We start from the raw sequence: 24534 nt of genomic DNA on the forward strand, positions 1-24534 counted from the left end.
CTCCCCATGGCACCTCCTCCTGGACACCCTCCCGATTCCTCCCTGCTGGAATTCAGGGGTCCCTGCTCTGCACTCCCCAAATCTATGTTGTTACTGGTGTTCATTGTCCATCTCCTTGGTCTGCTGTCCTCAACTGAGAAGCCTCCAGCTCCTGACAGTCCAGCAGCTGACACGCTTGTGCCCACTGCACACTCCTGCAGGTGTGTAAGCTGCTGCAAGTGCAGCCACATGAGCTGGTGAGCATGCTTATGCAGGTGCACTGGTGCAGGTACGAATGGTCCTGAAGCCCTGGCAGCCCTGGGCCATGGCTGGCAGGCACTGGCTGCCCTCTCTGAGGTCACCAGCCCTACCCTGCTGCTGGTGTCAATGTCCATGACCCCCCAGCCCACATACAACTTGACTGCACACAGGCCTTGCCCAACCCTTCCTGGACTCCACGCCCAGGTCCCTCACTCTGCCTCTTCAGGGGTGGGGGACGCCATCATCAAGTCTGCAGTGTCTATCAACATCGGTGATGAGAATGCCCCCCATGCCAGCCTGCCCCACTGCTACAGGCCCTGGCTCGGGGTCTTCCCTCACTCCTGTAGTTTGCACACATACACACACACACACACACACACACACACACACACACACACACACTCCCTGACCAGTGAAGTCCATTTCCTCATTTCAATCCCCTTTCCCCCTCCTCCATTCCTTCTCCACTTCCTCCCAGCCTTGCAGACCTCTTCCTGTCTGGAAACACAAGCCAGCCCAGCTCCTGCCTCGGGACATTTGTATCAGCTGATAGTCCCATGCTCTCCTCCCCTACGATCCCTGCCTACATAGAAGCTCCTCAGAGAGCCCTTCTCATCCATCACTGTCTAAAATGGCATCTGAGGGCCCCATGCCGTTACCAGCCTCCTCTTCCTCCCTCGTCACCCTCTGGCATACTGTCTGCTTGTTATTTGTTCCAATAACATTAACCAAAGCTTCCCCAAATTGAAGGTTTTGAATGTCTCGTTCACTGCTGTGCCCCAGTGCCGATAACCAGACCGGAATGTAGTCAATCCCTGATGAGTATTTACCCCATGGATGCTTTGAGAATGTTCTATGGACATAGCAGCTTCATTTTGTTTAGCTCATCCTTAGAGCTAGGAAGTGTAGTCTGAGTGGCTTTTTTTTTCTAGTCGTGAGGCTTGAACTCAGGGCCAGGGCACTGTCCTTGGACTTTTCCCAAGGCTAGAGCTCTACCACTTGAGCCACAGCACCACTTCCAGCTTTTTTTCTATGTATGTGGTACCGAGGAATGGAACCCAGGTCTTCATGCATGTTAGGCAAGCACTCTACCACTAGGCCAAACTCCCAGCCCCTGAACAGCTCTTTGTAACCTAAGTTCTGGACCAGAGGGCCAGCTCTAGGGTTTCTGCATGTTAGCTCCAGTATGCACCCCAATATGCAGGGGACAGAGAAAAGAGGTATATTCCATACACAGAGGGAAAAGGCGAAAGCGCCATCCAGTCTTTGGGATGTAAAGAGGAGTCTTAGGTTCCCTTGGAGGAAGAGCCAGGGCCAGGATGCGAGAATCACACAATTAAGAGACCAGGATCCCAATGTGGCCTGCTCCCCTTGATCTGTTCAGAAGTCGTTGTCACTCTGTTGTTTAAGGAGAGCAGTCAGTTCATCGAGGTGATTCCACAGACTTATGACACAGGGATAGGGGACAGGGGAGAGGCTGGCCTGCAAGGCCCTACTGAACCTCCCAAACCTGGCACCCACCTGGCCTGACTTTCTGAAAGCCCAAGATGGCTGTGGGGGCAAAAGCTCAGAGAAATAAAGACAGATAAAAGATGACAACAGGAATGCCAAGCATTGCTCCTGCTCTGTATGAGTGTGTGTATGTGGGGGGGGAGAGAAAAAGGGAGGGAGGCAGAGAGAGAGAGAGAGAGAGGGGAGAGGGAGAGAGAGAAGGAGAGAAAGAGACAGAAAGAGGGGAGGGAGGGAGAGAGGTAAAAGGGAGCGGGAGAAGGGGAGAGGGAGAGAGCACATGTGCACATGCCAGTACAAGAACTTGAATTCAAGGCCTTGTGCTGTTGCTTAGCTTTCTTGCTCACAGCTATTGCTGTACTCATTGAGCCATAGCTCCACTTCCAGCTTTTGCTGGGTCATTGTAGATAAGAGTCTCACAGAGCCAGCACCCATGGCTCATGCCTGTAATCCTAGCTACTCAGGAGGCTGGAGATCTGAGGATCGTGGTTCAAAGCCAGCCTGGACAGGAAAGTCCATGAAACTCTTATCTCCAATTAACCATGGGAAAATTGGAAGTGGTACTGTGACTCAAGTGGTAGAGTGCTATCCTTGAGCTGAAGAGTTCAAGCCCCATGACAAAGAAAGAAACAAAGAATCTCACAGACTTTCCTGCCTGCCCGGGCTAGCTTTGAACTTTCATCCTCTGATAGTTACTGTCTGGATATTTGCAGGCCCCCGTACTTTGCAGCCAAAGAAGTTTCCTGGTGTCTGTTTCATCTCCATTCCACCCATGGGAGAAGCCGGGGACTCTCCCATTTCCCAGATGTGAAGGCAGATTTGTCGAGGTGTGGGGCGGGTGTGCAGTCACCAGAGTTTGTGCCAGCCTGTGGGAGGGGCAGTACCACTCCACCCGGCTCTCCCTCGACCTCCCTTCGCCCCCACTCCCACTGGAGATTGAAGCAGGTGGTTTTGCCCTCCCCTCCTGGGTAAGCTGAGGCAAGTGGAGGCTTCCCAGCTTTATGACCTTTCAGCCATCCCTGTTGTCCCTCTCTTGACAGGAAGGGTAACTCTCAGATGCCCCAAATCCTCCAGGCTGGCCACAGTGAGTCTGGGGTACACACTTAAGAGAGCCAGCTGTGCTGGTGGCCCACCCCTGTCATCCGAGCTACTCAGGAGGCTGGGATGTGAGGATCAGCCAGGGCAGAAAAATCCGAGACTCTTACCTCCAATGAATCAGCAAAAAGCCAGAACTAGAGGTGTGGCTCAAGTAGTAGAGTGTCAGTCTTAAGCATAAAAGCAAAGGGTCAGTGCCAAGGCCCCGAGTTCAAGCCCACTACAGGCACACATGCGCACGCACGCGCGCGCGCGCGCGCGCGCACACACACACACACACACACACACACAAGCCCTCATGCCCTTCAGAGATGCCTGGCTCTCTCCAGGCCTGCCTGGACCCTCTGCCCTCATCCTATCCCCTCCCCAACACTGGTTCTTGCATGAGGTCCTCCCTGTCTCAGCCACCCAAGCCAGGCTGTTCTCCAAAGCCATCCCTGATACCACAGGGCTGAGAAGTGCCTGCACCCACCTAGCATGCCACCCTCATCCTGCCTAGGCAGGAGGTGCCAGCATGCCAGCCCTGTGCCCTTCTCTGAGATTCGTCAGAACACCAGGACTGGAGAGGAGTGCAGTGGGAGGGGGAGCCAGGAGGATCCCACACTAGCCAGGCCTCTGACCACCCGCCTCCTAGGAGCCTCTGGGTGGCCTTGCAAGGCCCCACCCTTCCCAACAGCCCACTGAGGGAGGAAATGATTAGCAGGGCAATTAAGGCTCAGGTGAGTCACGCGGTCACAAGGCTCCTGGCTGAGTCAGAGGCTGCACAGATGGCCTTCCACCAGCCTGCTCAGACTCTGAGTCAAGGGCTCCGTGGGTCCTGGCAAGGAGAAAGCCCCGGGCCAACCAGGAGCCACTAATCCTCTCCAGGCTCCTATGGATCCATCCTCCATAGATTGGAAAGCACGGCCTCCATTTTCAGTGGGCTGGATTGGGGCAGGTTACCCAAACGCACAGAGGGTAACCCACAGGTTACCCAAACCCACAGAGCCACCATCAAAACACTGCCATTACTATCAGTCATAGTGATGGTTAAGAGAGGCCAACAGGAGCCAGGTGCCAGACTGGCATCACAAGCCTAGCCACTGGAGGCTGAGATCTGAAGGATTAGGGTCAGAAGATAGCATGAATGCCAGGTGCGATAGCTCACGCCTGTAACCCTAGCTGCTCAGGAGGCTGAGATCTGAGGATCAAGGTTCAAAGCCAGCCCAGCACTAAAGTCCATGAGACTTTTATTTCCAATTAACCACCAGAAGACTGGAAGTGGCGCTGTGGCTCAAGGGGTAGGGCGGTAACTGAAGGGATCAGGGATATGACCCAGGCCTAGAGTTCAAGGCCCAGGCAGACAGGTATACACACACACACACACACACACACACACACACACACACACACACACACACTAGCCTGAGCAAAGTCTGAGAGATTCCATCTCCAAAGTAACCCATAAGAAGCTAGGCCAAAGGTGTGGCACAAGTAAACCCAGAAAACATATGGTCCCGAATTCAAACTGTGATACTGGTTTTAAAAAATAAAACTGAAAAAGAGCCAAGTACTGCAAGTACTGGTCTCTTACACCTGTAGTTCTAATAACTTAAAGAAGCTTAAGTGGTAGAGCGCTAATCTCAAGCAAAAAAGCTCAGAGATAGCACCCATACCCTGAGTTCAAGCTCCAGGACCAGCACACACACACACACACACACACACACACACACACACACACACACAGAAAAATTAGCCAAGTCAGCTTGGGCACAAATGTCTCATAATTCTAGCTTTTCATGAGGCAGATTGAAAGGGTCATGGCCTGATGTCAGCTGGAGCAACAAGTTTATGAGATCCCATCTCAACAAATAGTTGGCTGTGGTAATGCAAGCCTTTCATCCCAACCTGGAGGGAGGCTGACATCAGGCCAGACCCTCACCTCAAGGCTTGGGCATGTATCCTGCATCTATGCAGCACTTGACTGGTCTGGGCAAAAAGAAAGATCCAAACTCCAGTTTCACACAACAGGCCTCTGGCTGGACACAATGGGGACATGTGGAGCCCAGTCAGGCTTTCATACTCAGAGTCTCTGTGGAAGAGTTAAGGGCAGCTCCAGCTCAGAGCCTGGGCCTAGAAGAAGCCACTCACCAGGACCAACAGGATCTCCTGGCAAATGGCGCCTCCTAGTGTCCAAACTGGGTATTGCCCCTGCTCAAATGATCCCACCAAACCAAATTTGAGGCTTCCAGCCCCTGGGCCCCTCCTGGCCAGTAAGGGGGGGGGGACCCAATCCTTCCTTCTGGGGTTCAGCATCACCTCCCCCTGGATATCTGAACCACTTCTAGGCCACCTAGCACCCCATTAGCCTCCTCTGCCAACATCTCTCTTAGTTTCCTGCCCTGCCCCAGCCTGCAAGGCAGGCCTGCAGATAAAGGTACCCTAGCCTAGGAGCCGCCCCTTCTGCACTGACCCAGGAACACCTACCTCTTCAGTATCTGTCCTCCCCTCCCTGCCCCCAGGCTAGCCCTTCCAGGGTAGGACCCCACCATTCCAAGGCCTCTTTCCTGGCTTTGTCCCTGAGCCACTGGGCAGGAACTTCCTGCCAGAGAATTCCCGGATCCTCTCTGGGAGGCCACAGCACAGGCTGGGAACCGAGTGTGGGGGACCCAGGGGCGCCCCTCCTTCCGGCCAGGGCCTCCCTGCCAGTCTAGGCTTGTGGGTCTTTTGCCACACTAGGCCAGGCCCATCACTCCTCTGCCCTTCCTGGGCAGATGCCCTGATGTGGGTCCCCAAACACTGCAGCACTATGGGCACAGATCTGGGCTTGGATTGGGGACCCCCTTCCCCCCAGTAAGCTGGGCATACTCCCCAGATGAGTATGAGAGGCCAGATCCAAACACAGAATCCAGGGGGCCAAAGTCAAACTGGTTTTTATTAACACAGCCCACCCACAGATGTGTCCCCACAGACGTGGGACACTCTCCATGCCTGACCCCCAACTCTTAAGGTCTCTTCTGAAGAGAAATGCCTCCCTGTAGGGGGAGGGGGAGGGTTCCATGCAGGGCAGGCCAGCGGGTGGCCGACAGAGTTCCCAATCAGTTCTCCATCTCCTCCAGGAGCAGGGGCTGGGACAGAAATGAAGGAAGGAAGCTGCCCCTGGAGGTACAGGCTCCTTCTCTGTACTACACCCCAGAAACTCCCACCCCCAGAAACCTGCACTCACCCTCTCCTACTCCTCCCCTTCCACCCCAAAGCTGGCCCAGCCCCAGGTAGATATACCTACATAAAATGTAGGAATGCTTCTCCCCTCCCCTTGGTCCCATGGAAACCCCAGGGAGCCAAACACCCCCACAAAACTCTCCCCCTTCCTTACCTCACTCCAGGACACCTCACCAAGGCTGCTCTGCACCCTGCCTTGCAGTGTAGGGTGCAGCTTCAGCTGCCTCAGCAGCCCTCCCTTAGGCCCCCAGCATTCCTCAAAGATTGGAGAGCAGCCTTCTTCCTCCTCCACTTTCTGGCTCTGAAGACAGAGAGGAGAGAGTCAGGACAGGGTGAGGATAGGATCCCAACATTTTCACAGGGGTCAGATGTTCCAAATGAACTCTGGAGCTGTGGCTCTAGAGTAAACTGGGGGCCCCTGCTTGCTCCATCCAGAAACTCCAGAGGCCCCCAGGTCTGCAAGCTCCAGGCCAGGCAGAGGAAGGGGGGAGGAAAAGAGAGGGCCAAGGAAGAAGAGCAAGGGAGGGGAGGACAGAGTCCTAAGATTAGAGGCCATTAGTGCAAAAAAGGCTACTTTGAGCAGGGCACTGGTGGCTCGCACCTGTGATCATAGCTACTCAGAATAGTTAAGCTCTGTGGATTATAGCTCAAAGCCAGCCTGGACAGAAAAGTCCATGAAACTCTTATCTCCAATCAACCAACAAAAGGCATGCAGAAGTGTAGCTCAAGTGGTAGAGTGCCAGCTTTGATCTAACAAGTCAAGTGAGAACTTGAAGCTTTGAGTTCAAAGCCCAGTACCACCAGAAATAAACAGAAAAGGGCAGTGTGATGGGCCCTGTCGGAGGTGGAGTGCTTGTGTGGTAATGAATGAGAGCCTTGTGCTCTGTGCAGGGGCAGGTGGCAGGCCTGAAGGATGCCCTGGGGCCCAGCAGGAGGGCCTCTTGGTGCTCCCCCCACACAAGGGTGAAGCAGTTCAGTCCTGTGGGAGAAAGATCCTATCACATCTCAGCCTGCCCCTACAGCAGGGGAGTGCAAGGATACAGAAATAAAAACTGTGAGGAAGAGGAGGTGTGGCTCAAGTGATAAAAACTGACAGCCTAGTGAAACCCTGAGTTCAAACCCCAGTAGAGCACCAAAAGGAAAAAGAGGGCGGAAGGGAGGGAAGGAGATGAAAAAGAAAAAAGGAAAGTCAGGTAGTGGTGGTACATGCCTGTAATCCTAGCTATTCAGGAGGCTGAGATCTGAGCAAGGAGGTTTGACCCCAATCTGGGCAGGAAATTGCATGAAACTCATTTCCAATTAATCACTGAAAAGCCAAACATGGAGCTTTTCAAGTGGTAGAGCACTAGCCTTGAGCTCAAGGACAGGCCCTGAGTTCAAACCCCAGGACCAACACCAAAAATGAAAAAAGAGGGGCTGGGAGCATGGTCTAGTGGTACTTGTCTAGCATGCACAAAGCCCTGGGCTTGATTCCTCGGTTCCACATACACAGAAAAAGCCAGAAGTGGTGCTATGGCTCAAGTGGTAGAGTGCTAGCCTTGAGGAATGCCCAAAGGCAGTGCTTAGGACCTGAATCAAAGCCCCAGGACTGGCAAAAAGAAAGAAGAAACAGCTAGGATTGGAGATCGCAGAGCAAGTGAACGCAGGAGCAGGGAGGGAACTTGATGAAGGCCTCTGGCCTCTAACCCCATACGCTCCTGTGCTCCTCCCTTTGGTAAACCACAGACTGTGGAGCGAATATGAGGATATCCACCAAGTCCAAGGTCAGATCATGACTGGATGAAACTGCAAAAGGGCATCAGCACACTTTCAACACAAATCCATCAGCACATCCTCAGACAAGCTGAGACAGGTCTGACCTATAACAACTTCTGCCAGGAGATGAGAGGTGAGGTCCCTCAGAATTAATGGGGGAGGGAGAGCAGTTATGAATGGGAGAGAACAGGAAAACAGCAACCTTATTTGATTGTAGCTGGTCTTAACAAAGCCCTGATTTGTACGGATGAGGAAACTGAGGCCTAGAGAGGGGAAGGACTCGCTTACAAAGTCACACAAGAAGTGGATGACTAAATGGCAAAGACTTATGACTGGGTATCTGGCCAGGTATGAGAGATCCTTATCTCCAATTAACCAGCAAAAAGCTGGAAGTGGAGCTATGACCCACGTGGTAGAGTACCAGCCTTGAGAAAAAAAATTAGAGGAAGTGCCCAGGCCTTGAATTCACACACACACACACACACACACACACACACACACACACACACACACAATCCTCTGGTTCAATTAAGAAACCATTCTGTGTGTGCGAGCACATGCATGTGTATGTGCGTGCATGCACATGTGTACACAGATCAGGATTCTCCCTCAGAGTTGCTATGACAGAGGCAGCCACTCTACCCAGGCACCAGGCTGTGGTGGCCCAGGGCAGGACAGGCCTACCCGGCTTTTCAGCATGTCATCCTCCTCCTTCACGATGACCTTTGATTGGGCCGGCAGCTCCTGGCCCTTGGGGCTGTCCACCTTCCAGAGGCTGGAGTCTTGAGGTCCAGAAAGAAGCTTCTTCAGCTCCGACTCCACAAAACCTGAGAGCCAGAAACATGTGTTGTGTGTGATGTTGGGAAATACACACTCAAAGCTAGGCATCTGGTGGCTCATATCTGTCATCCTAGCTACTCAGGAGTTTGAGATCTGAAGATGTTCAAAGCCAGCCTAAGCAGGAAAGTCCATGAGACTCATGAGATTCTTATCTCCAAGGAACCACCAGAAAACTGGAAATAGGACTGTGGCTCAACATAGTAGATTGCTAGTCTTGAGCAAAAGACTCAGGGACATGGTCCCAGCCCCGAGGTCAAACCCCAAAACACATCTGGTCTTCACTCTTGTTTTCTGGCGTGCAAACTCCTAAAACTCTTGAAAATTTCAAAACAGTAAGGTCTTCTATATGGGAACAAATGATGGTTGGCGGGCAGACTCTCCAGCTTCAAAACAGGGGCTGGTGACCAGCAGGCCCAGAAGAGGATACAGAGCTGAGACTTTCAGCTCCATCCTATCCATCTCCAGAGAGGGGAGAGAGGAGGAGGGTTTTAAACTGACCACCAGTGGGCCAATGCAGTGAACTATACATTTAAAAAAAAAAGGGGGGGTGGGGGGGGAGGGTAATGGGTACCAAGACATGTGAAAGGGTATCAATGTATGTGAATTAATGCACCTTCTATCTGGCAAATATCATGTAACCCTTTTATTAATTACAATAAAAATATAAAAGACATCTTAGTGTCATGGTGTGCACATGTAAACCCAGCTACTACAGGAGGCTGAGACAGGAGGATTGGAAGTTTAAGGTCAGCCTGGGCAACTTAACGAGATTTCATCTCAAAAAGCAAAACAAAACTAAAAACAAACTGGACAACGGTGGCTCGTGCCCGATAGTAACTCAGAAGACTGACATCAGAGGATTGAGGTTCAAAGCCAGCCCGGGTAGGAAAGTCCATGAGACTCTTATCTCCAATTAACTAGCAAAAACCTAGAAGTAGAACTGTGGCTCAAATGGTAGAATGCCAGCCTTGAACAAGAAAAAAAATATATAAGGGACACTGCCTTCATCCTGAGTTCAAGCCCTAGTACTGCACATACATACATACATACATACATACATACATACATACATACATACATACATGTGTATGAGTGTATGAGAGTGAACATGTGTACATACACAAAAACACATACACAAAATCTTAAGGATGGAGCTTGGAGAGTCTCTAGGTAGCTGTCAGTGTGTCCTGTGGGTGGGACAGCACAGGGCCGGGCACGCCCTCCTCTTGCATCTTGCTCTCTGTGTCTCTTTCCATCTGTGTCCTTTGCAGTACCCTTCACAGTAAACTAGTAAGCATATGGAAATTCTGTGAGCAGCCTGAGCAAATTAATTAAACCAGAGGGTAGGGGTTGTCTCAGGTACTCTGATTGATAATTGTTTGTGCAAAAGCATAGGTAGAACCAACCTAGGCTTGAGACTGGCATCTTGTGGCATTGAGCTTTTTGGTAGCTAGAAATGAGTCTCCTGAGCTAGAAATGTGACTTAGTGGTAGAGTGCCTGCCTAGTTTGCATGAAGCCCCGGGTTCAAGTCCTCAGTACCACATAAAAAGAAAAAGCTGGAAGTGGCACTGTGGCTCAAGTGGTAGAGAGCAAGCCTTGAACAAAAGAAGCTCAGAGACAGTGCTTAGGACCTGAGTTCAAGCCCCAGAACTGGCAAAAATAATAAATAAATATGATCCCAGATCTCAGCCTCTTGAGTAGCTAGCATGAGCCACCAGCACCCAGCTATAATACTGTATTTTACTGGCTCTATAAATGGCAACATTTTGTGTTATTTGTTTTTGTTTGGTACTGGAGGGTAAACCACAGCCTCACACATGCTAAGCGAGTCCTCTATCCAGCCCCAGTCCCAGCCCAGTGATTTTTATTATGTGTTTTACTACTGGACCCAGTCTGGGACTGCCCTGGGACAGGAATCCAGGGATGGGGATGGCCAAACAAGGAATTAGAAACCTCCAGGTGGGGACAAGGACGTGTTAGAGTGACCCTACCTGACCTCACAGCCTCCCAAACCCAAAATGAGTTTGACCCTGGGCCTAGAGGTCTCCAAAGCAGCCACTTGCTGGTCTGTTATGGTGGTCATTTTAGGTCTTCTGGTACCACCTGGTGGCCAATTTTTGTATTGCAGCTCTGAGCCACTGACCCAAAGTAGGTTTCTGGACCTAGACTGTTCGATTGAGGCACTTACCTAGTGTTTCTGTGTACATAAAAGTCCTACGCAGTGATGACTGGGAGGTTGCCATGTGTGTGTCATAGAGCCTGAGTGGGCTCCCTTCCTCTCCTTTCTCTTCCTTGGTCAAATCTTCCTGGACAGAAAACTGAAAAAAAAAAAACAGGCCAAGGTCCCTGAGTAGGCCAGGACCCCAAACCCCAGGAGAGAACGGTCAAGATGGGAACTGTGGACCCAATCAGGGGAGAGAGGGAACCCACACATGGCTGACCTTGGTCATGACCGATTTCTGCAGCTGCTTGTATAAACTGAGGAGGTGGCTCCAGGGCTTGGCCCTCACCTCGGAAGAAGTCCATCTGAGGTCACCTGTGAGGGGGTTACGGTCACTACTGGGCTGGCAGCTGGGGTGAGGGCTCCTAGTATCAGAAGGCAGGGATGGGGGGGTGGGCTGAGAGGGGCTACGCTGTGTTACGGATTGAACTCAGGGCCTTCTGCTTGCTAGGCAAATGCTGTACCCTTGGAGGCATCCTCCCCCCAATCCTCTAGTCTAGTTATTTCAGGGAGGGTCTTTTTTGCTTTTGCCAGGGCTGGCCTCTGACCATGACCCCCCTGCTTCTGCCTCCCCAATAGCTGGAATGACAGGTGTGCACCCCCAGACCCTATGTTCTTTGCTGGAAGCATGCTGTGTGCAGACCCAGTTCCAGGCACTTGATGACCTCATCACAGCTTGTCCATGCAAGTTCCCTCGGGGCCAGGTACTAGTTATTCTTAAGAGTTGGGGCGGGGGGGAGGGAAACGGGTACCAAGACATGTGAAAGGGTGAATTAATGCACCTTCTATCTGGCAAATATCATGTAACCCTTTTACTAATTACAATAAAAAAAAAAAAAGAGTTGGGGCAATGCTAGTTGCTTGGTGTAGATTCCATTATTCCCAGAGACTGGGTCCCACACATTAAAGGAGGAAAGTCTGTTTCTGGCTCCCTCCTCACGGCCACTGTACTTACTCACCCTTAAGTAGGCCCTCCTCCTCTTCCTTCTCTTTTGCCTCTTCCTCCTCCTCTCTAGTGAAGGCCCTGGTGTTGGCTACCGGCAGCTCCGTGGCCCTCTGTGGGCCTTGCTGCTGCATTTTCAGAGCCTGGGCAAAGTGGACCCTGATCCCAATGCATAGTCAGGTAGAGGAAACCAGACCGGCTGGACCCCCCTCCTTCCTCCCTCCCTCAAGCCTCTGTTCTGCCTCCTGGGGTCCTTGTCATACAGGGGCATTCCCCCCCCCACGCCCCATGGAAAACAGAGACAAGGAAAGTGAGGAGCAGGCAGAGAGACCCCTCCTCACCCAGGCCCGGTCCCGGTGGGAGTGGGGATCCAGGAGGGAAGGGTGGTGGCCAGGGCAGGCAAGAGGTAGTGGAGGTCTGAGGCTGAGCCCACCCACTGTGGCACACTCCTGTCCAGATCTAGTCGTCGTCCTTGTCCTCCTCCATCATCATCATCACCACTTTGTGGTGCTGGGATGGAACCAGGGCTTGGAGTGTGCTAGACGCGTCATCACTAAGCTACACCTCCAGTCCCTCCCTGTTTCGTGATAATGGAGTTTCTACTCAAAGACTCGTGATTTCTAGGTGCTTTACTACTTGAGCCATACCTCCAGCCCTGCTTTTTCCTGCTTATATTTTGGAGATGGGGCCTTGTGCCTATGCCTTTCTGCCTAGACTGGTCTTGTAGGATGAACTTCACCCACCGCTGTACCCCAAACCCTATCTGCAGATCTCACTCCTGATCTCTATCCACTGCCTCTGTGTGTGTGTGTATGTGTGTGTGCACACACGCATGTACGTATATACGTGTGGTACATACATGTCTGCAAATACACACATGTACTATGCTAAAGGGGTTTGGACTCAGGCCTCACTTTCTCCCTTGGCTTTTCCTTCAGGGCTGACACTGTACTACTTAACTTTTACCACACAGCCCCTGCCCTGTCTATAGACTCTCAAGCACAGACCCTCCCCTACTTGGCTGTGCCATCTCAGGCTCACATTCTTCCCCGATCTGACACCCAGGACTTTTCCCAGTTCCTTCACCCAGGGCCCCTTCCCTACCAAGCTCCCACCATTACCACTGGCCCAGCCACACTCACCTGTCAGAGGCCCCTAAATCTGCAGAGGCTCTGCCTATTGCTTCTTTCTCCTTTCTTTCCTCCTCCTCTTCTTCTTCCTCCTCCTCCTCCTCCTCAGACAGATAGTCCAGTACCTCCAGACTTCCTCTGGGGGAGACTAAAGTCGTCTCTCTCCCCTGGACCTCGAGCCTCGGGGGTTTCTTGGGGTCAGGAGTCTGGGTGCTAATATTCCCTGCGCCTAACCCCAAGGCCTCGTTCAGTAGCAGGCTCGAAGAGCCAGGTGTGGTCACAGAGAGAGGGTGGGGTGGGTCGGCCAGGCACCCTGGCACCTTCTTCCCTGGGCTTCCCTGGAGGTATATCCCAAGGGAGCCAGCATCCTGATTTCGCAAGGGACCAGGGCAGACCCCATGCCAGGCCTTTTTAGAGCTCTTTGGACTGTCCACAGGACTACAAGAGCAGAACAAAGAGCACCCTGAAATTGATGATCGTGACCGAGGGGTTGGGGCCGACGCCTCCATCCTGAGGAGGCTAAACAACCTGCCTAGGACCAACTGCTTCAGAATAAGAGTCGTTTTCAAATGAAAACCTCCAGTTGGAAACTTGGAGTTCTAGAAGGTAAAGATGAGGTAGGGGTGGGGGGATGGGATGGGGATGAGGTCAGGGAGAAGGTGTAGGGAGCCAGGCTGAGGTGAGTCAGAGGATGCTTGGTCCATTACTGAGGCTTGAATTTGCACTCTCCTCTAGATTTGTTGTTGTTGTTGTTGAGGCTGGCACTCTGCCTCTTGACTCATACCTCTACTTCCTCAGAGGATGTGGGTGCTACAAGAGTCAGGAGCTTGGCTAGGGTGGGCAAAAAATAAAAAATACTGGAAAGACTCTGAGAATGGGGCAGGGTGGTTATAGACTCTGTTTATCTTTATGTCTTTTTAGACGTTCTTCTGCACTTAAAAACATTTCTAGCAGTCAACCCCACAGAAACAAAATCTTAGCTCTGCCTCTTGCTTATCATCCAACTCAGTGGCTTTAGGAAGAGTTCTTCAAATCCGTGCAACCTCTCTGTTTATGAGTCTTTAAAATGGGCTTAGTCAACAACATCTACCACGGAGAACTATGGAGAAGATTCCAGGAGTTAAGTGCATGGCCCATAGCTGTGCATAAGGACCCACACACTCATGGATTGGTTGGTTGGTTTTTCACTCATACTGATTGATGTAAAAGGGCAAGCTCAATCAGGGGGTGAGAACTGGGAATCATGGGAAACCTGCGTAGGACCCTAGTGGAGAAGGGGGGTGGGGTGGCGGCGGCAGCTACAGCTGGGCTGGGCTGGCTGCAGTTCTTCCCTCCAGGCTGCAGCCTGCCTGTGCATCCACATCCGGCGGCCACCAGGCAACTTCCTCTAGGGGGAGCTGGTCATTGCTGGGCACTGCCGGCACCTCTATGATCGCTGGAGTTGTGCGGATCCCCGGGCCCGGCAGGGCACATGCAGAGAGCCTTCATCTAGACACCAAGAACTCCCTGACGCTGGTTCCTGTTAGCCGAGCCTCCAACGCTGCCCCAGGGAGCAGCCAGAGCCCCTCCAAATCCTCAGCCTCGGCCCTACTGAGCCAGCTGGAGTCTGAGTCCAGTGTCTGGGCAGGTAAGCTGGCAGGATCTGCCCCACCCTCCTGAATCCTGGCAGCCCCAGTCTCAGGGTGGGGCAGGGAGCCCACTGGGGTGGGGGGGGGACTTTCGTGGGAAGCAGAATCCTTTAGGCTCGTGTGTGCTGGTCTCTTGGCCCCCTGGGGGGCCTGCTCAGGACTTAGTTACAGCGGTGTCCCTACCTCAGCTGGCTTTCTCCCTTGTGGCAAGTCTGGATGGTCCTAGATGACAGAAGGGCTTGGGGGAAGGGAGTGGAGGTCAGAACCAAGGTCAAGGGCAAGGATAGAACTTTCACAGGACTTCCTGCTGTCCCAGGACCCCCCCCACCCCCACCTGACCCATAAGACCAGTTCTAGGGCCTGGCCAGGCATATATCTCTTTAGGGGACATGCATCCAGGCCCAGCAAGCTGTAGAAGAGGGGAGTGGAATGGGAAGTTAGGACCCTTGGCTTAGGGAGCAGGAGTAGGACCCAGACCAGCACAGGCCTCTAGCTTTGGAGACTGATCTGAGGCTCCACCTGTGCCCCAGCAGTGAGCCACTTGGGGTGTTGTTAGAGAGAAGTAGGAGGCAGTCAGCATCTCCTGAACTTGGGGGTACCCAAGTTTAGACACAAGGAGAGAGAAAGGTTTCTTCGTGGGGAAGTAGCTAACTGGGGTGCGAGGTAAAGGGCTTTGTGTTTTTAAATCATCTTGGGGCTTGAACTCAGGGCCTAAGTGCTGTCCCTGAGCTTTTGTGCTCAAGGCTAGTGCTGTACCACTTGAGCTACAGTTCTACTTCCGGTTTATTGTGGTTAACTGGAGGAGAGGTCTCATAGACTTTCCTGCCCAGGCCAGCTTCAAACCATGACTCTCAGATCTTAGCCTCACCAAGTAACTAGGATTACAAGTGTGAGCCACCAGCTCAGGCAGGTGAGCAGATAGGTGGGGAGGGGCCGTGCTTGGCCCAGAGTGGAAGCAAGTCTGCCCTAGAGACTGGAGGAGGGGAACTTCCTGCCTGGGTGAAGGAGACAGCTTGGGAAGAAATGGGGCTCTCAAAGGGGTGCAAACTGAAAGTGAAAGAGCCTGCATCAGGAAATACAACCTCAGGCAAGATTAACCAATGCCGAGACTAAGCAAAGAGGAAGATGGGCTTGGGCTGGGCTTCGTTATGCACACCTGCCATCTCAACCCTCAGGCTGAGGTGGGAGGATCTGAAGTTCAAGGCCAGTCTGTGCTACAGAGTTAAGAGCTACCTAAAATAAAATTAAGCTTAGTGTGGATGGCTTACTCCTGTAATCCTAGCTACTCGGGAGGCTAAGATCTGAGGACTGCAGCTCACAGCCAGCCCTGGCAGGGAAGTGTGTGAGACTCGGGTTAAAAGTGGAACTGTGTCTCAAGTGGTAGAGCACCAGCTGCATGCTTAAAAGCTAGACAGTGCCCAAACCTAGAGTTCAAGCCCCAGTTCCAGCGCATGTGCGCACACGCGCGCACACACACACACACACACACAAATGACAAATATTTAAAGGACCAGCAAAAAGAAAGCAAGTTTCGCATAGGAGGGCTGGTGAGGGTAGAGGTTTTTAGTGGGGGCTGTAAAGTAGGCTCTGACTCTTGAGGGCTGCCAGCTCACCGCCACTGAGGATGAGGCGAGCACAGGTAGGAAGTAAATGAAGACAGCTACTCTGAGAGAAGAGCATCCCCAGTGGCCTACAAGGAAGCCAGTGTTCAGGGCACCCTACTGCTGCACCTGGTTCCGTGACCTCAGGCACTCATGACTCAAAGCTCTACTTTTCCCGCCTGGAAGGGAAAAGGATGGGTATGACGGTATGTACCTCAGCTGAGGTGCTGCGATAAGTCAATATCCAATACCTACAGTGTTCCTACATGGTGGCCATGTACAGTATTTTCTGTCTGGCATCGATAGCTCATGCCTGTAATCCTAGCTACTAAGGAGGCTGAGAGCTGAGGATCATAGTTCAAAGCCAGCCTGGCAGAAAAGTCCTTGCGACTCTTATCTCCAGTTAACCAGACAGAAATGCAGCTGTGGCTCAAGTAGTAGAGTGCTAGCCTTGAGCATGAAAACTGGCACATACCCCAGGCCCTGAGTTCAAATCCTAGAACCAGCACACAATGACACACACCCAAAAAAGTGTTTGATGCTCACTGATGGGAATTGGAAGGTGTGTCCTTATCAGCCTGGGGGAGGGGAGGGCCTTCCAGGAGGTGGAGCTCACCAAACATGCTAGGAAGGGACAGTGTCCCGAGATTAGCTGAAAGAACCCTCCATCTCTGAAGACAGTCTCAATGCAGGAGTGACAGAGAAGGGACATAAGGGCTGTGTCACACCCTCCTAGAGGCCCTGACTGCTGGTCAGAGGTGGGGGAGAGTGGTAGGTACATCACCTCACTGCTTGGACCCTGTTTTCTTTAAAGTATCGCTAGGAAGATGTGCAGTTGAGTTCCTGTTGCCCTCAGCAGATTTCCAAGGTGGTAGAACAGGGAGAAAGGTTCTAAAGATTACAGGGTCTTTTTGGGAATGGGGGAGCCCCCTCCTCATCTCGAGTCCTCAGCTATAGATTCCTGGTCTAGCTGTTCATCCCCAACTCTACTTTTTTCTTGCCTGTCCCTGCAGGCTGACGACATCGCCCTCCCCTGACACCTGAAAGATGGCATCCGGACAAGGCCCAGGCCCTCCAGGGGAGGACTGTGAAGAGTCTTCCTCACCCTCAGCTTCTGGTAAGGGTCCCACCACACACACACTGCCCCATAACTATGAGGACCACTGTGAGAATGGAGAAAACAGACTGGAGCCAAGAAGGACTTAGGGATGGGCTTCTGCCATGCTTCAGCTCTCAGAGGAAAAGTGTCTCAGCCCATGGCCATAGGGCTTAGAGGGTGGGCATGCCGTCGCAGCTAAGCCTGTGTGGGAAGGAGTGTGAGCCACACAGGGCCTGGAAATGGGGGCAGGCCAGGGAGCCACACACAGTGGCTCGCACAGTGCCACCCCAGAGCAGAAGGATGAAAGAAGAGGGCATAGAATGAGGCTCGCAGCTGCCATTTTCCTGCTGGAGAAATAAGGAAGTGAGTGGGCTCATCCCCCAGCCAGGTCCACAGACCAGGGAACTCAGTTGTCCAGATTGCGTGGGAAGTAAGATAGCTGCCCTCCTCCTCTCTTCCCAGTGGACAAGCCCACAGCCCACTCACGACAGGACAGTCTCTGAACCTGAAGTTCAGGTGCCAAGCCTGTGAGTGTCTCCACAAACACAAAGGGCTGGGTACTTTCTACAGCCCATGCTGGGGGTGACAGCCCAGCTTCACTAGTAGTTCTAAGGCTCTGCAGTGGGCACTAGGGATCCACTAAGAGGCTCTGGATTTTTCTGCCATTTGGGGGGGGTGGCAGTGGGGGCACCTGAGCCACTCACAGAGGACTGGCTTTCCCTTCTTTGGCTGACACCCATCTTTGACCATCAGAGCAGCAGGTAGCCCAGGACACTGAGGAGGTCTTCCGTAGCTACGTTTATTACAGCCACCAGCAAGAGCAGCAAGCCCAGGGAGCAGCTGCCCCTCTTGACCCTGAAATGGTTAACTTACCTCAAGACCCTAACAGGTGAGCTCTGGGGAGACTGAGGCCCACGGCAGGGGCTGGAGATGGGGGGAGGACTGGGAGGAGAGAGGTCCTATCCTCCCAAGTCACCTCTATCTGAGAGCATGGAGCATGTTTGATGCACATCTGTCCCCTTGCCGCTGAGCCCAGCCTACGTGTCATTGAACGTGGCTGCTCACCCACCACCCCACTCCCACAGCATTATGGGGCAGGTGGGCCGGCAGCTCGCCATCATCGGAGACGACATTAACCGGCGCTTTGACTCCGAATTCCAGAACATGCTACAGCAGCTACAGCCCACAGCTGAGAACGCCCCCGAGCTCTTCGCCAAGATCGCCTCCAGGTACCCAGCCCGGTCACTCGTCCTGCTGTCCCTGGCAGCCAGAAGCTTCTCTGTCAGTATTGGCGACAGCATCTGTGTGCTCTCAGGATGCTCCATTTTCCCCTTTCTCGGAGTCCCAGATTCGATTTGTGCATAAGCTCAGGACTTAGGAGCTCTGGTACTAAGGACCTGACAGGTTAGACCAGGACATACAAGAGCTATAGGGTGGGGTGCTCCCCATGCCTCAGAGCTTCCCCGGGATTTGTAGTGTTTGGTTGCTTGAACTCGGCCTGGGCCATTCTCCTTTAGCTCTTTAGCCCAGGGCTGACTTTCTATTATTTGAGCCACAGCTCCAACTCTGGCTTTTTAGTGGTTAATTGGAGAAAAGTCCCATGAACTTTTCTGCCTGGGTTGGCTTTGGGCCACAATCCTCAGATCTCAGCTTCCCGAGTAGCTAGGATAACGGGAGTTAGCCATTGGCACCTGGCTTCCCAGGTGATATTACTAACCTCTATTGAGTCACTTATCCTCTGGCATGTAAAAGATAATCTGGTGTTATGACAGAGACTCCGTGCACTTGATTCAAATCCAAGCTTTGCCACCAGCTCTCATTGGAACTTCCTGGCCTTCGTTGTCCTCTCTGTGAAACAGTCCACTCTGAAAAGATAGCTAGATGTGGGGATGGGGGTGGAGAGAAGGGTAGGTGATAGGTTTGGAATTAATGCTGAGATCCAAAAGGCCCCAGCCCCTGTCCTTAGCCAGCCCTCCACATCCATGCTCCTTCCAGTCTGGGATCTGGCCTAATTTCCTCTTCTGTCCTTTTCTCTCTGCTGCCCTTCGGGCTGCCAGGCCAGCAGCAACATCCACAGGTAATCTCCCTACTGCCTCTGTCCACTTTCTCTGCCCTCTGCTTCCTTGTGCCTCTGTGCCTGCAGCCTTAGAGCCCCACACCAGCAGCTGCCTCCTGCTTCTGCTTTCTCAACTTTCTCCTTTCACAGAGACCCACGCCAATCTCATCAGCCTGGAATCCCAGCTTAACTATTTAGCTTCCAAGGAGAAAGAGATGAAGTATGAGGGCCAAAAGGCTCCTCTGGACTCCACTGGCTGATGGGACACTCTGCCTGCAGGTTGTTTGACAGTGGCATCAGCTGGGGCCGTGTGGTGGCTCTCTTGGGCTTTGGCTATCGCCTGGCCATGCATATCTACCAACATGGCCTGACTGGCTTCTTCAGTCGAGTGACTCGCTTTGTGGTTGATGTCATGATGCGTCGCTACATTACCCGGTGGATTGCACAGCGAGGTGGCTGGGTAAGTTCCCCACTATGGTAATACCCCTGCTAGTGAGGCTGCCCCAGTCCCCAGGGCACCAGCCCCTCTCTGACCCTCCCATCTCTCTTGGCAGGTGGCAGTTCTGAACTTAAACAACAGACCTATCTTGAATGTGTTAGTGGCCCTGGCTGTGGTTCTGTTGGGTCAGTTTGTGGTACGAAGATACTTCAAGTCATGACTCCCAGGCTGGCCTTTGGGGGTTCCAGCTGAGACCTCTGTTTGGACTTCAGCTCAAACTTCTCCCTTCTCCTTCTTCCTTGTATACCCGTTCCTCCTAGCCTCAAGACTAAAGAAGCTTTAGCAAAAAGGCACTCCAGTTTGGGAAAGCCCCTGCCCAGTGCTCGTTCAGGCTGCAAAGCCATTCCAACATTACATGGTGCTAACAGGCTCCCTCTCTGGGGCCCATCTTATCAGAGAGGGGCTACAGCCTCCTCCCTCAGCTCTCTGGTGTTGGATGCTGGGGGATGGGGTGGCTAATTCCTTGGGGAGGCAGGAGGCTGGGGTCCCCGTACTCCAAGGAAGACTTTTAATGGTTTTAGCTTTTCATAATAACCTTGGGAGATGCTCCCTCCCTCACCCACCATTGCCTAAAGTCAGGACAGCAATGCTGTGAGACTCAGTGAGTCCCCCACCTGCCACATTCCCCAGGATTGGTCTATTCTGCAATGTCGGAGCCTGAGAGATGAGCCTTTGGTCCTGCCCTAAGCAGGACTGGAAGGAGATGGAGGCCAAGGTCCTCTTCATCTCCTCTATCCGTACTCTATCACCCCATATTGTCGTTGTAGCTGAACTCTCAGGGATTCTGGGCTGAGGATTAGGAGGGATAGGCGTGGTGGGAGTGCAGTTCTGAGCTATCTGAATGTATCCACCTGGATTCCAAGTCTGCTCCCAGTCCTCAAGCTTCCTCTCCTGTAATCCTTGGCTCCCAGACCAGTCACTACAGATGAAGGAAGACTTGCTGACTCCCCAGGGATCTTGGATGAGCTGGTGGTTTTAGGTCTTCATCCTTCCTACATTGTTGGTCCTTAATGATCTGGCTTATCTTTACTGAGGGAAGGAGTATAGATTCATCTGGAGGTGCTTGAGAGGGAGAGGGGTAAATCACCAGGAGGGATCTCCATATTGGGATTCTCCCTCTAGGCTCGGGCAAGGAGTAATCCCCGGGGAACTGAATACTTGAACTCTAACCAGCCCCACCCTCCCTACTCCCGGCTGCCAGGGCCCTCCCCGGGCTGAGGTGGAGCACTTTCTCTATCTTGCACAGCCTTGGGGGTTGCAGATGAGGAGAGGGAAGTTCTTGATTAAGCCAAATGCAGGAAGGGAATACCCTTCCGGCTACCCTACAACCCCATCCTCCAGCTGTGTTTGGAAATAAACGGTGCAATCCCCCACCTCTGTCTGGTATGTGTGTATCCTCTGCCTCTCTAGCCAGTTGCTCAATGTCTTTTTTTTTTTTTTTTTTGCCAGTCCTGGGCTTCGGTTCAGGGCCTGAGCACTGTCCTTGGACTTTCTCAAGGCTAGAGCTCTACCACTTGAGCCTCAGCACCACTTCCGGCTTTTTTCTATGTATGTGGTACCGAGGAATCAAACCCGGGTCTTCATGCATGCTAGGCAAGCACTTTAACCACTAGGCCAAACTCCCGGCCCCTGCTCAATGTCTTATAGGCAACCAGTCCACCAAATAACTGTTTCACACCTTTTGCAAGTAGTAGACTTGGCTGAACTGTGGGAAGCTGGAAACGTAGCTTGCTTAGTAAAGGCATAAAATCTTGCATTAGTCTCCAGAATTCTGGGTGTGGTTCCTCGGTGGGCTGGAAAGACCAAAAGAATTCCCGGCCAGCCCTTTGTGACATCTCCACAAACTTAAGCTCCTGGTCCATGCACTGTCATTTCTTTGAGTCCTAGGACATTTCCCACTCCCCCCAGAAACCAAGAAACCCTTGACCATAGAGCTGGTGGATTAGCTGCTCAAGTCTGAAAACCCCTAAGGGGCAACTTGGACCGGACTTCATCTCTTCCCCTGGAGACACCACCCCCTTTGCTCCAAAAGACTCTTATTCCCAATGCATAGTTCTTCCTGGGACACGAGGTCCTGGCTCCCTCTTCCTGATGCACACTCCCCTGCCCCCCCCCACACACAGGGCTTTTGTGATTTTAAGGAGCTTGATGCTGCATTGGAGTCCCTGCTGGGAGGCAGCCATGGGTGATGAAAATAACAAGTATGGGGGCGTTGGTATGTTCCCAAATCTACCAAGTCGTTTCAGTCCTGGGTACTCTGGTCTGTTTCTGACATTCTTCCAAAATGTCACCCACCCGTCCAGCAAGACGCTTGGATTTCAATTTCACTGCTCTGGGGCTGGCTGCCAGGCTCCTTACCCCTCGGTGTTGTCTTCAGAGGCCACAGAGGAGAACCGGTGGCCGGTGGGCCCAAGCCGAAGCTGGGCAGTGGCTCCTCAGGCGGTGAGGTTGCTGCGCGAAGGCCTCGTACTGAGACTTTATTATGGGAACCAGGTGCGTGCGTGTGTGGGCGCCTGCGCTCACCAACTCCTGTCCACTTGCCACCAGAATAATGCTTCCGTGCTTTATACGGAGGCGGCAGGAAAGGCCTCAGGTAAGGGACCCTTTCGGCAGCCGCCGCCGTCACGCCCACCCCCTCCCTCGCTGGAAAGCGGGGACCGAGCCAATCGTCCGAGTCCAAAATGGCCGCCCCTGCTTCGGCACGCATGCGTGCCCGTCCGTGGGCGTGGCCTCGGGGCCCGCCCTCTGCCCTCCGCGCGGGGCAGGCCGGGAGGCGGGCAGTAGCTGGAGGCCCTGAGAGAAAGTTCCCAGTAATTTGTGGCCAGAAGAAAGGTAGGTGGGGAGTGGCAGGGACTGCGGTCTGCGCCACCTCGAGGAGGAAGACGTCCGAGGCCCTAAATGTAAGCCTCATGATCAGTCCCACCTACCGCTCTGAATAGCACTAAAATGAATACATCAGTTAAATTAGGGGAAGCACCACATTCTGCCACAGTTGTATATACTTCAGCTTTAATTCAATATTCCATAATCATAATTATAATCCCAGGTCTGCACACACCCATCCAAGCTTGCATACATGCATCTTTGAATACCACTCTGCTAGAATGCTAGAAGTATCCAAAGTCAGGAGCCAGAAAAACAGCAACTCGTTTTCAGTGGAGCATGCCTCTACTCGTAGCACTTGAGATAGGAGGCAAACCTACATCAAAACAAGATCGAGCACTTCCTTCAGGCGTGTTCACTAATTGTTGGATATTTTTTGTGTATGCCTGTGCCAGCAATAGGGCTTAAACTTAGGGCCTAAGCCTTGTCCCTGACCATTTTTTCCCCAACTATTTCCACCACTTGAGCCACAGTTCCACTTCTGGCTATTTGCTGGTAGGTAAGAATCTCATGGAATGTCTCCCAGGCTGGCTTCAAATTTGGATCCTCACATCTCAGGCTCCAGAGGAACTAGGATTACTAGGATTGTCAGTGCCAAATGATTACTGGGCTTGTTAAAAATCACTGTAAGCAGAAAAGTCTGTGAGATGTTTGTTGTTGTTTTTGTTTTTTGTTGGTGGTGAAGCTTGAACTCTGGGCCTGGGCGTTGTTCCTGAGCTCTTCAGCTCAAGGCTACTGCCTCACCCCTTGAGCCACTGTGCCACTTCTGGTTTTCTAGTGGTTAATTGGAAGTAAGAGTCTCACTGTCTTTAGTGTCCAGCTGGCTTTGAACTGCGATCCTCAGATCTCAGCCTCCTGAATAGCTAGGATTACAGGCATGAGTCACCAACGTGCGGCTGAGACTTTTATCTTCAAGAAACTACTCAGAAAAAGCTGAAAATGGTACTTTCGCTGAAGTGGTTGAGGGCTAGTCTTGAGCAAAAGAAGATCAGGGACAAGGCCCAGGCCCAGAGTTCAAGTTCCAGGATGGACAAATAAAAATATTATTGATACATATAATACATGTATTATGTATGTGTATATAACTATAAAACCATAAATTATAAAAGTATAGTGTGTGGGGAAGGGAGCAGTTAGCCCACCAGACAATAGAATAGAAAGAAGTTGCTGAGCACACTAGCTGTAATCCTAGCTACTTGGGAGGCTGAGTGAGATCTGAGGATCAAGGTTCAAAGCCAGTATAGGCACAAAAGGACCAGAGACTTATCTCCAGTTAACCTCTAGAAAACGGGAAGTGGGGCTTGGCTCAAGGGTAGGGCAGTAGCCTTGAGCTGAAGAGCTCAGGAACAACCCCAGGCTGAGTTCAAGCCCCATGAGCCAAAAAAGAAAAAGAAAACCACACAAAAGTAATAAAGTTGCCAAGAGCCAGAGACTTATAGCTGTAATGGTAGCTACTTAGGAGGCTGAGATCTGAGGACTGTGGTTTAAAGCCAGCAGAAAAGTCTAGGTGAGACTTATCTCTAATTCATCTCTTGAAAACAAAGTGGAGCTGTAGCTCAAAGTGCTCGAGCTCCAGCTCGGAGACTGAATCCAGAGTTCCAGCTTTACAACCACCAGCAACAACAACAAAAGAAGTAAAGAAGCAACTCTAGCACTGAGCTACACACCTCAGCTCAGGGCGGTGTTCTCCACGTTCCAGATTTTGGTTCTGGCCTCTGTGGTCCCACACCGCTCAGATCATCTCCACTTCAATGCCATCATCTGCCAATGGGCTTCATACATATTGTCTTTGTCATTTAAAATCCATGAAGGGCTGAGGATGTGGCTTAGAAA

General features: G+C 52.2%; 2 protein-coding genes across 5 annotated transcripts; one reads left to right on the forward strand and one right to left on the reverse strand.

Annotated features, from left to right (window-relative positions):
- Positions 1 to 5756: 5756 nt before the first annotated feature.
- Positions 5757 to 22484, reverse strand: LOC150047814 (gametogenetin-binding protein 1-like). 3 transcript variants are annotated; one of them, XM_090355874.1, is made up of 11 exons: positions 22177 to 22484; positions 21497 to 21611; positions 18981 to 19140; positions 14747 to 14801; positions 12948 to 14423; positions 11822 to 11964; positions 11083 to 11177; positions 10830 to 10959; positions 8485 to 8627; positions 6200 to 6346; positions 5757 to 5951 (listed from the first exon to the last, which is right to left on the reverse strand). In XM_090355874.1, the coding sequence occupies exons 5-11, from the start codon at positions 13442 to 13444 to the stop codon at positions 5922 to 5924; spliced, it is 1185 nt and encodes a 394-aa protein (XP_090212000.1). In that variant the 5' UTR covers positions 13445 to 14423; positions 14747 to 14801; positions 18981 to 19140; positions 21497 to 21611; positions 22177 to 22484; the 3' UTR covers positions 5757 to 5921. The 3 variants fall into 3 exon arrangements, with proteins under 3 accessions (XP_090212000.1, XP_090212001.1, XP_090212002.1); XM_090355875.1 differs by lacking the exons at positions 12948 to 14423; positions 14747 to 14801 and having other exon boundaries at positions 11822 to 11948; XM_090355876.1 differs by lacking the exons at positions 14747 to 14801; positions 18981 to 19140; positions 21497 to 21611; positions 22177 to 22484 and having other exon boundaries at positions 11822 to 11948; positions 12948 to 12993.
- On the forward strand, positions 14472 to 20676 carry Bak1 (BCL2 antagonist/killer 1). 2 transcript variants are annotated; one of them, XM_090355877.1, is made up of 6 exons: positions 14472 to 14562; positions 17178 to 17281; positions 18017 to 18152; positions 18349 to 18492; positions 19599 to 19779; positions 19874 to 20676. In XM_090355877.1, the coding sequence occupies exons 2-6, from the start codon at positions 17212 to 17214 to the stop codon at positions 19976 to 19978; spliced, it is 636 nt and encodes a 211-aa protein (XP_090212003.1). In that variant the 5' UTR covers positions 14472 to 14562; positions 17178 to 17211; the 3' UTR covers positions 19979 to 20676. The 2 variants fall into 2 exon arrangements, with proteins under 2 accessions (XP_090212003.1, XP_090212004.1); XM_090355878.1 differs by lacking the exons at positions 19599 to 19779; positions 19874 to 20676 and adding an exon at positions 19321 to 19582.
- Positions 22485 to 24534: the final 2050 nt, after the last annotated feature.

The sequence above is a fragment of the Megascapheus bottae genome, chromosome 22 (genome assembly GCF_031878675.1).
Source record: "Megascapheus bottae isolate mThoBot1 chromosome 22, mThoBot2.hap1, whole genome shotgun sequence".
Classification (NCBI taxonomy): Eukaryota; Metazoa; Chordata; class Mammalia; order Rodentia; family Geomyidae; genus Megascapheus; species Megascapheus bottae.